General features: G+C 50.4%; 1 protein-coding gene across 1 annotated transcript in view; it reads left to right on the top strand.

Moving 5' to 3' along the window:
- Positions 1 to 10574, top strand: part of LOC132390277 (NACHT, LRR and PYD domains-containing protein 3-like) — a 75958-nt gene extending 65384 nt beyond the window's left edge. The window contains exons 8-11 of the mRNA XM_059962882.1: positions 8101 to 8187; positions 8775 to 8945; positions 9101 to 9268; positions 9433 to 10574. Of these exons, the coding sequence (XP_059818865.1) occupies positions 8101 to 8187; positions 8775 to 8945; positions 9101 to 9268; positions 9433 to 9520 (514 nt within the window). The 3' untranslated portion in view covers positions 9521 to 10574. The remainder of the gene's footprint in view (positions 1 to 8100; positions 8188 to 8774; positions 8946 to 9100; positions 9269 to 9432) is intronic.
- The last annotated feature ends 1321 nt before the right edge of the window (positions 10575 to 11895 follow it).

Consider the following 11895-nt stretch of genomic DNA (forward strand, 5'->3'; position numbering starts at 1 on the left):
CTCCACAACTCTCTGGGAGAAGTTTTTCCTTAACTCTGTCCTAAATGACCTACCCCTTATTCTCAAACCATGTCCTCTGGTACTGGACTCTCCCAACATCAGGAAAATATTTCCTGCCTCTATCTTGTCCAATCCCTTAATAATCTTATATATTTCAATCAGATCCCCTCTCAATCTCCTTAATTCCAGTGTGTACAAGCCCAGTCTCTCTAACCTCTCTGCGTAAGACAGTCCAGACATCCCAGAAATTAACCTCATGAATCTACGCTGCACTTCCTCTACAGCCAGGATGTCCTTCCTTAACCCTGGAGACCAAAACTGTACACAATACTCCAGGTGTGGTCTCACCAGGGCCCTGTACAAATGCAAGCAGATATCCTTGCTCTTGTACTCAATTCCCTTTGTAATAAAGGCCAACATTCCATTAGCCTTCTTCACTGCCTGCTGTACTTGTTCATTCACCTTCAGTGACCGATGAACACGGACTCCTAGATCTCTTTGTATTTCTCCCTTACCCAACTCTACACGGTTCAAATAATAATCTGCCTTCCTGTTCTTACTCCCAAAGTGGACAACATCACACTTATTAACATTAAACGTCATCTGCCAAGTATCTGCCCACTCACCCAGCCTATCCAAGTCACCCTGAATTCTCCTAACATCCTCATCACATGTCACACTGCCACCCAGCTTAGCATCATCAGCAAAGTTGCTGATGTTATTCTCAATGCCTTCATCTAAATCATTGATGTAAATTGTAAACAGTTGTGGTCCCAATACCGAGCCCTGTGGCACCCCACTAGTCACCACCTGCCATTCTGAGAAACACCCATTCACCACTACCCTTTGCTTTCTATCTGCCAACCAGTTTTCTATCCATGTCAATATCTTCCCCCCAATGCCCTGAGCTTTGATTTTACCCGCCAAACTCCTGTGTGGACCTTATCAAATGCCTTCTGAAAATCGAGGTACACTACATCCACTGGATCTCACCCGTCTAACTTCCTGGTTACATCCTCGAAAAACTCCAACAGATTAGTCAAGCATGATTTACCCTTGGTGAATCCATGCTGGCTCGGCCCAATCCTATCATTGCTATCTGGATATGCCACTATTTCATCCTTAATAATGGAGTCTAGCATCTTCCCCATCACCGATGTCAGGCTGACAGGTCGATAGTTCTCTGTTTTCCTCTTCCCTCCTTTTTTAAAAAATGGGATAACATTAGCCATTCTCCAATCCTCAGCAACTGATCCTGAATCTAAGGAACATTGGAAAATGATTACCAATGCATCCGCAATTTCCAGGGCCACCTCCTTTAGTACCCTAGGATGCAGACCATCTGGACCTGGGGATTTGTCAGCCTTCAGTCCCATCAGTCTTCTCGTCACCGTTTCCATCCTAATGTCAATCTGTTTCATTTCCTCTGTTACCCTATGTCCTTGGCCCATCCATACATCTGGGAGATTGCTTGTGTCTTCCTTAGTGAAAACAGATCTAAAGTACTCATTAAATTCTTCTGCCATTTTTCTGTTTCCCATAACAATTTCACCCAATTCATTCTTCAAGGGCCCAACATTGTTCTTAACTGTCTTCTTTCTCTTCACAGACCTAAAAAAGCTTTTGCTATCTTCCTTTATATTCCTGGCTAGCTTGCATCCGTACCTCATTTTTTCTCCCCGTGTTGCCTATTTAGTTGAGTTCTGTTGTTCCTTAAAAACTTTCCAATCATCTGTCCTCCCACTCACCTTAGCTCTGACATACTTCCTTTATTTTAATGCTATGCAGTCACTAACTTCCTTTGTCAACCACTGTGGCCCCTTTCCCCCCTGTTAATCCTTCCTTCTCTGGGGATGAACTGATTTTGCACCTTGTGCATTATTCCCAAGAATACCTGCCATTGCTGTTCCACTGTCTTTTCTGCTAGGCTATCCGTCCAGTTAACTTTGGCCAGCTCCTCCCTCATGGCTCCATAGTTTCCCCTGTTCAACTGCAACACTGACACCTCCGAGCTGCCCTTATCCTTCTCAAATTGCAGATAAAAACATATCATGTTATGGTCACTACCTCCCAATGGCTCCTTTACTGCAAGATCGCTTATCAAATCGGGTTCATTACACAAGACTAAATCCAAAATAGCCTTGACCCTGGTCGGCTCTCGTACAAGCTGTTCCAAGAATGCAACCCGTACGCACACTACAAACTCCCTATCCTGGGGTCCAGCACCAAACTGTTTCTCCCAGTTCAACTGCATGTTGAAATTCCCAATCCCCCTACCTCCTGTGGGATCTCTTTTTCCCCATCCATTTGCTCCTGTGGGATCTCACCTTCCCATTCCCTTCCTCCTGTCGGATCTCTCTTCCCCATCCCCTTCCTCCTGAAGGATCTCTCTTCCCCATCCCCTTCCTCTTGTCGGATGTCTCTTCCCCATCCCCTTCCTGCAGTGGGATCTCTTTTCCCCATCCCCCTTCCTCCTGTGGGATCTCTCTTCCCCATCCCACTTCACGATGTGGTATCTCTCCTGCCCAGCCACGTTCCTCATTTGGGATCTCTCTTCCCTTTCCCCTTCCTCCCGTAGGATCTCTCTTTCCTATCCCCATTCCTCATGTGGGAACTCTCTTCCCCATACCCCCAACTGCTGTGGGATCTCTTTTCCCCATCCCACTTACTCCTGCGGGATCTCATTATCTCATCCTCTCCCTCCTGTGGGATGTTTCTTCCCCATAACCCTTCCTGCTGTGGGATCAGATTTCCCAGTCCCCCTTCCTCCTTTGGGATCTCCTTTTGCCATCCTCCTTCATCCTGTGTGATCTCTCTTTCCCATTCTCCTTCTGTAGGATCTCTCTTTCCCATCCCCCTACCTCCAGTGGGATCACTCTTCCCCATCTCCCTTCCTTCTGTGGGAATTCTCTTCCGGATCCCCTTCCTCCTGTGGTATCTCTCTTCCTGATTCTGCCTCTTCCTGTGGGATCACTCTTCCCCATCCATTTCCTCCAGCCGGAAATTTCTTCCCCGTCCCACTTACTGCTGAGGGATCTCTATTCCCCATCCATCTTCCTCCTGTTGGATCTCTATTCCCCATCCATCTTCCTCCTGTGGGATCTCTCTTCCCCATTCCCCTGTCTCCAGTGGGATCTCTCTTTCCCATTCTCCTTCCTCTTGTGGGATCTCTCTTCCCCATCTCCCTTCCTTCTATGGGAATTGTCTTCCAGATCCCCGTCCTCCTGTGGTATCTCGTTCCCATCCCCCTACCTCCTGTTGGATCTCTCTTCCCCATCCCCTTTCCACCTGTAGGACAACAGACAATAGGTGCAGAAGTAGACCATTCGGCACTTCGAGCCTGCACCGCCATTTTGAGATCATGGCTGAGCAGCTACTTTCAATACCCGGTTCCTGCCTTGTCCCCTTATTCCTTGATTCCCCTACCCATAAGATACCTATCTAGCTCCTTCTTGAAAGCATCCAGAGAATTGGCCTCCACTACCTTCCGAGGCAGTGCATTCCAGACCCCCACAACTCTCTGGGAGAAGTTTTTCCTTAACTCTGTCCTAAATGACCTACCCCTTATTCTCAAACCATGTCCTCTGGTACTGGACTCTCCCAACATCAGGAAAATATTTCCTGCCTCTATCTTGTCCAATCCCTTAATAATCTTATATATTTCAATCAGATCCCCTCTCAATCTCCTTAATTCCAGCGTGTACAAGCCCAGTCTCTCTAATCTCTCTGCGTAAGACAGTCCAGACATCCCAGGAATTAACCTCGTGATTCTATGCTGCACTTCCTCTACAGCCAGGATGTCCTTCCTTAACCCTGGAGACCAAAACTGTACACAATACTCCAGGTGTGGTCTCACCAGGGCTCTGTACAAATGCAAGAGGATTTCCTTGCTCTTGTACTCAATTCCCTTTGCAATAAAGGCCAACATTCCATTAGCCTTCTTCACTGCCTGCTGTACTTGCTCATTCACCTTCAGTGACTGATGAACACGGACTCCTAGATCTCTTTTTATTTCTCCCTTACCCAACTCTACACGGTTCAAATAATAATCTGCCTTCCTGTTCTTACTCCCAAAGTGGATAACCTCACACTTATTCACATTAAACATCATCTGCCAAGTATCTGCCCACTCACCCAGCCTATCCAAGTCACCCTGAATTCTCCTAACATCCTCATCACATGTTACACTGCCACCCAGCTTAGCATCATCAGCAAAGTTGCTGAAGTTATTCTCAATGCCTTCATCTAAATCGTTGATGTAAATTGTAAACAGTTGTGGTCCCAATACCGAGCCCTGTGGCACCCCACTAGTCACCACCTGCCATTCTGAGAAACACCCATTCACCGCTCCCCATTGCTTTCTATCTGCCAACCAGTTTTCTATCCATGTCAATGTCTTCCCCTCAATGCCCTGAGCTTTGATTTTACCCACCAAACTCCTATGTGGGACCTTATCAAATGCCTTCTGAAAATCGAGGTACACTGCATCCACTGGATCTCATCCGTCTAACTTCCTGGTTAAATCCTCGAAAAACTCAAGCAGATTAGTCAAGCATGATTTACCCTTGGTAAATCCATGCTGGCTCGGCCCAATCCTATCACTGCTATCTAGATATGCCTCTATTTCATCCTTAATAATGGAGTCTAGCATCTTCCCCACCACCGATGTCAGGCTGACAGGTCGATAGTTCTCTGTTTTCCTCTTCCCTCCTTTCTTAAAAAATGGGATAACATTAGCCATTCTCCAATCCTCAGCAACTGATCCTGAATCTAAGGAACGTTGGAAAATGATTACCAATGCATCCGCAATTTCCAGGGTCACCTCCTTTAGTACCCTCGGATGGAGACCGTCTGGACCTGGGGATTTGTCAGCCTTCAGTCCCATCAGTCTTCTCGTCACCGTTTCCTTCCTAATGTCAATCTGTTTCATTTGCTCTGTTACCCTATGTCCTTGGCCCATCCATACATCTGGGAGATTGCTTGTGTCTTCCTTAGTGAAAACAGATCTAAAGTACTCATTAAATTCTTCTGCCATTTCTCTGTTTCCCATAATAATTTCACCCAATTCATTCTTCAAGGGCCCAGCATTGTTCTTAACTATCTTCTTTCTCTTCACATACCTAAAAAAGCTTTTGCTATCTTCCTTTATATCCCTGGCTAGCTTGCATCCGTACCTCATTTCTTCTCCCCGTATTGCCTTTTTAGTTGAGTTCTGTTGTTCCTTAAAAACTTCCCAATCATCTGTCCTCCCACTCACCTTAGCTCTGTTATACTTCCTTTTTTTTAATGCTATGCAATCTCATTCTTCCTTTGTCAACCACTGTGGCCCCTTTCCCCCTTTGAATCCTTCCTTCTCTGGGGATGAACTGATTTTGCACCTTGTGCATTATTCCCAAGAATACCTGCCATTGCTGTTTCACGGTCTTTTCTGCTAGGCTATCCGTCCAGTTAACTTTGGCCAGCTCCTCCCTCATGGCTCCATAGTTTCCCCTGTTCAACTGCAACACTGACACCTCCGAGCTGCCCTTATCCTTCTCAAACTGCAGATAAAAACAGATCATGTTATGGTCACTACCTCCTAATGGCTCATTTACTTCAAGATCGCTGATCAAATCCTGTTCATTACACAAGACTAAATCCAGAATAGCCTTGTCCCTGGTCGGATCTTGTACAAGCTGTTCCAAGAATGCATCCCGTAGGCAGTCTACAAACTCCCCATCCTGGGGTACAGCACCAAACTGTTTCTCCCAGTTCACCTGCATGTTGAAATTCCACATTCCCCTTCTTCCTGTGGGATCTCTTTTTCCCCAGCCCCCATCCTCCTGAGGGGTCTCTCTTCCCCATCCCCCTTCCTCCTGTGGGATCTCTTTTTCCCATCCCCTTTCTCCTGTTGGATCTCTCTTCTTCATCCCCTTCCTCCTGTGGGATTTCTCTTCCACATTCCCCTTCCTCCTGTGGGATCTCTTTTCCCCATTCTCCTTCCCCCTGTCAGATCTCCCTTCCCCATCCGCCTTCCTCATGTGGGATCACTCCTTCTCATTCCTCCCGCAGGATCTCTCTTTCTTTTTCCCCTCCCTCCTGTGGGATGTTTCTTCCTCATCCTCCTTCCAAATGTGGGATCTCTGTCCCCAATTCTCCTTCCTTCCGTCGGATCTCTCATCCCCCATCCCCCATTGAGATCTCTCTTCCCCATCCCCTTCCTCCTGAGGGATCTCTCTACCCCATCCTCCTCCTTTTGTGGTATCTCCCTTTCCCATCCCCTACCTCCTGTGGTATCTCCCTTTCCCATCCCCTACTTCCTGTGGTATCTCCCTTTCCCATCCCCCTACCTCCTGTTGGATTTGTCTTCGTGATTCTGCTTCCTATTGTGGGATCTCTCTTCCCCATCCAATTCCTCCTTCTGGAAATTTCTTCCCCATCCCCCTTCCTCCAGTGGCATCTCACTTCCCCATCCCTCTTCCCCCCGTGGAATCTCTCTTCCCCATCCGCGTTCCTCCTGTGGGATCTCTCTTCCCCATCCCCTTCCTATGGGATCTCTCTTCCCCATTCTCTTCCTCCTGTGGAATCTCTTCCCCATCCCCTTCCTCCTGTGTGATCTCTGTTCCCGATCCCTTTCCTCCTGCGGTATCTCTCTTCCCCATCCCCTTTCTCCTGTCGGATCACTTTCCCCATCCCCCTTACTGTGGGATCTCTCTTCCCCATTCTCCTGTGGGATCTCTCTTCCCCATTCTCCTTCCTACTGTGTGATCTCTCTTTCCCATCACCTTCCTCCTGCGGGACCTCTGCACCATCCCCCTTCCTCCTGTGGGATCTCTCTTCCCCATCCCCCTTCCTCCTGTGGGATCTCTCTTCCCCATCCCCCTTCCTCCTGTGGGATCTCTCTTCCCCGTCCCCCGTCCTCCCGTGGGATCTCTCTTCTTCATCCCCGTTCCTCCTGTGGGATCTCTCTTCCCCAACCCCTTCCTCTTGTGGGATCTCTTTCCCCATCCCCCTTCCTACTGTGGGATCTCACTTCCCCATCCCCCTTCCTCATGTGGTATCTCTCTTCCCCAGCCACGTTCCTCCTTTGGGATCTCTCTTCCCCTTTCTCCTTCCTCCTGTGGGATCTCTCGTCCCCATCCCCTTCCTCCTGTGGGATCTCTCTTCCCCAACCCCTTCCTCTTGTGCGATCTCTTTCCCCATCCCCCTTCCTACTGTGGGATCTCACTTCCCCATCCCCCTTCCTCCTGTGGGATCTCTCTTCCCCATCCCCCTTCCTCCTGTGGGATCTCTCTTCCCCATCCCCCGTCCTCCCGTGGGATCTCTCTTCTTCATCCCCGTTCCTCCTGTGGGATCTCTCTTCCCCAACCCCTTCCTCTTGTGGGATCTCTTTCCCCATCCCCCTTCCTACTGTGGGATCTCTCTTCCTCATCTCCCTTCCTTCTGTGGGTTGTCTCTTCCCCATCCCTCTTCTTTCTTTTGGATATCTCTTCCCTATCCCCTTCCTCCTGAGGGATCTCTCTTCCCCAGTCCCCTTCCTGCTGTGTGACCTCTCTTCCCCATCCCATTCCCTCCTGTGGGATCTCTCTTCCCCATCCCCCTTCCTCCTGTGGGATTTCTCTTCCCTATCCCCCTTCATCCCGTGGGATCTCTCTTCCCCATCCCACTTCCTCCTGTGGGATCTCTCTTCCCCATCCCACTTCCTCCTGTGGGAACTCTTTCCCCCATCCCTTTCCTCTTGTGTCTTCCCATCCATTCCCTCAGATGGGGCATCTTCCTCCATCTCCCATCGACATTTTGCGATTCAAAAATCTTCCTCACTGTGGGGCTATATCACCTTCACGCCTGCCCCTTTTGACACTTTGTGGTCAGTAACACTGTTCTAGCCAACGGAGAACGAGACAGAATATGTGGAGTTCACAGGGTCACAGCAACAGACTAAATGACTGACATTGGGTGAATACCATGGAACTGGGCAGTGAGGGACATTGACAGTGATGGGAACTCTGATCAGTGATTTACGGAAGGGTTTAATGTTTCCTGAAATATCCGCGTGAGTGAATTACCCTCAGACCTACGGTTTGTATCACTTTGTTCATCAAGTTGTTTGTTTGTGTTTAGACTTGGGGTGAATGACCTGGGAGATTCAGGAGTGAAACTGGTGTTGTCGGCTCTGAGGAACCCGGAGTGTAAAATACAGACACTGTGGTAAGTACCAGACTGTGGGAGATTGTGTTTACAGTCACTGGATGTCTGACACTGAACATTAATGTGATCAGTAATTGTGTTACTGATAAACACTGGGGATTTGTACCCTCTCCTGTCTCTCTGTGTCCTTCACCCTCACTCTCTCTCATCTCCAGGCTGTGGGAGATTGTGTTTACAGTCACTGGGTGTCTGACACTGAACATTAATGTGATCAGTAATTGTGTCACTGATAAACACTGGGGATTTGTACCGTCTCCTGTCTCTCTGTGTCCTTCACCCTCACTCTCTCTCATCTCCAGGCTGGGGGAGATTGTGTTTACAGTCACTGGGTGTCTGACACTGAACATTAATGTGATCAGTAATTGTGTTACTGATAAACACTGGGGATTTGTACCGTCTCCTGTCTCTCTGTGTCCTTCACCCTCACTCTCTCTCATCTCCAGACTGTGGGAGATTGTGTTTACAGTCACTGGGTGTCTGACGCTGAACATTAATGTGATCAGTAATTGTGTTACTGATAAACACTGGGGATTTGTACCGTCTCCTGTCTCTCTGTGTCCTTCACCCTCACTCTCTCTCATCTCCAGGCTGGAGGATGTCGGTCTCACAGATTCTGGGGCCGAGGATCTCGTCTCCGCTCTCAGTACAAAACCATCACTGACGGAGCTGGACCTGAGTGGTAATAAACTGGGAGATTCAGGAGTGAAACTGGTGTCTGCGGCTCTGAGGAACCCGGAGTGTAAAATACAGACACTGTGGTAAGTACCAGACTGTGGGAGATTGTGTTTACAGTCACTGGGTGTCTGACACTGAACATTAATGTGATCAGTAATTGTGTTACTGATAAACACTGGGGATTTGTACCGTCTCCTGTCTCTCTGTGTCCTTCACCCTCACTCTCTCTCATCTCCAGGCTGGACAGTGTCGGTCTCACAGATTCTGGGGCCGAGGATCTCGTCTCCGCTCTCAGTACAAACCCATCACTGACGAGGCTGGACCTGAGATCAAACTCTCTGACAGACCGATCTGTCCCCGGTCTCCGCCGCCTCATACTGACCCTCCCGAGTCTGAAGCTGATCGGGTGAGTGTTTGTGTTGATGTTCAATGTGATAAAATGTCAGCGGATCCGCGGGTTTTCTGGTGATATTTGTCTGTGAGTGTTGTTGAAACATTAACCCCGGTCCCCTGTTACTGACACTGTTGTGTAATCTGTTTATTCCATCTTCATTCTCCCATCTGTTTCAGGCTGTACGGGAATCGGTTCAGTGAGACTGGGATGAAGGAACTGAGATCTCTGCAGGGAGTCAGACCCGGACTGAGAGTGTGGATCTGAATGTGTGAACATCCCCGCCCGCGGGATGGAGCCGATTCCCCCCTCCCCTTTAACTACCCCTCCCCCTCCCCTTTAACTACCCCTCCCCCTCCCCTTTAACACTCCGCCCTCCCCTTTAACTCCCCCTCCCCTTTAACTCCCGCCCTTACCTTTAATGGCCGCGCGCCGGGGCTGATTCCCAACGGTTTTAACGGAACTGGCTCCGGTCTCGAGCTCGGTGATCTGGGAAGCGCTCCCGCCGTGACGTATTTCCGCCCGCTGTCCGGCGGCGCCACTTCCGCCGGATGTGCGGGTCCGAGACTCTCCCGCGTGCCACCCCGGGGAATTCCCCGGACGGGAGGAGCCCGGGGGGCCGGGGCTCAGTCTGGGACACCGGTGTCCCGGGAGAGAATCCTTTTGCCCCCTCTGCTGAGGACGGGGCATTCGGCTGTCTGGCCGATATAATGGTGTTAAATTGACAAATACCTCGGCAATGACCCTGGATCCGCAGCGATCCCGGACACGGCCCCGGAGTGTGATTGGATGCAGAGTGACGGGGAGGAACGGGACTGATTAATCTACCGGTCACCCGTTGTCGCCGGTCAGTTAATTGTGAGTGACTGTGAGTGAGGACGGGGCATTCGGCTGTCCGGCCGATATAATGGTGTTAAATTGACAAATACCTCGGCAATGGCCTTGGATCCGCAGCGATCCCGGACACGGCCCCGGAGTGTGATTGGATGCAGAGTGACGGGGAGGAACGGGACTGATTAATCTACCGGTCACCCGTTGTCGCCGGTCAGTTAATTCTGTGTGACTGTGAGTGAGTCGGGAACAGTGTGGCGACCCACTTTCTGCGCAGGCGCACCGGCTCACAAATACCCAGGGAGTAAATGCCAGCACCAGGAAGTTTGAATAAACTAGTCTGGAACAGATTTACCGACTGCGTGTCGTTGTCTCTAACTCTGTATGTAGTACATCGCTGCAACAGCTTATTTATTCCCGCAAGTCAGCAGCTCACATACTGTTTAATTTGCATTTATCATGATGAAATCAATAAACCGCTGTAACTTCCTGCCTTGGTGTCTGACTTGAGTTTGTTTGAGGTTTCTGCTGCCCCCCGCACCCAGTGCACTGCAACAGTGGGTCGGAGCCTCCTCACACTGACACAGTAGTGTCTCAGCTCCAGGCTGAGAGAGGTCGGACTGGCAGAGTCTGGGTGCCCAGGATCTCGTCTAAAATTAACCCCGTTCATGGCTAACTATACCCCTCCTGTACCACGCAGACAGTTATTATCCTCCAGAATATCAGACGTGAGTCACTGAGGTCCCGAATACCAGACGGATGGAGGATGGAATACCGGCGTGAAACACAGAGTGAATCTCCCTCCACACCGTCCCATCACACACTCCCGGAGTCAGACACAGACTGAATCTCCCTCCACACCGTCCCATCACACACTCCCGGGGTCAGACACAGAGTGATTCTCCCTCCACACCGTCCCATCACACACTCCCGGGACCAGACACCGAGTGAATCTCCCTCCACACCGTCCCATCACACACTCCCGGGGTCAGGCACAGAGTGTATCTCCCTCCACACCGTCCCATCTCACACTCCCGGGGTCAGACACAGACTGAATCTCCCTCCACACCGTCCCATCACACACTCCCGGGGTCAGACACAGAGTGATTCTCCCTCCACACCGTCCCATCACACACTCCCGGGGTCAGACACAGAGTGAATCTCCCTCCACACCGTCCCATCACACACTCCCGGGGTCAGACACAGAGTGAATCTCCCTCCACACCGTCCCATCACACACTCCCGGGACCAGACACCGAGTGAATCTCCCTCCACACCGTCCCATCACACACTCCCGGGACCAGACACCGAGTGAATCTCCCTCCACACCGTCCCATCACACACTCCCGGGGTCAGGCACAGAGTGTATCTCCCTCCACACCGTCCCATCTCACACTCCCGGGGTCAGACACAGACTGAATCTCCCTCCACACCGTCCCATCACACACTCCTGGGGTCAGACACAGAGTGAATCTCCCTCCACACCGTCCCATCACACACTCCCGGGACCAGACACCGAGTGAATCTCCCTCCACACCGTCCCATCACACACTCCCGGGGTCAGGCACAGAGTGAATCTCCCTCCACACCGTCCCATCACACACTCCCGGGACCAGACACAGAGTGAATCTCCCTCCACACCGTCCCATCACACACTCACGGGGTCAGACACAGAGGGAATCTCCCTCCACACCGTCCCATCACACACTCCCGGGGTCAGACACAGAGTGAATCTCCCTCCACACCGTCCCATCACACACTCCCGGGGTCAGACACAGAGTGAATCTCCCTCCACACCGTCCCATCACACA

This window comes from Hypanus sabinus, unplaced genomic scaffold (assembly GCF_030144855.1).
Source record: "Hypanus sabinus isolate sHypSab1 unplaced genomic scaffold, sHypSab1.hap1 scaffold_828, whole genome shotgun sequence".
Taxonomy (NCBI): domain Eukaryota; kingdom Metazoa; phylum Chordata; class Chondrichthyes; order Myliobatiformes; family Dasyatidae; genus Hypanus; species Hypanus sabinus.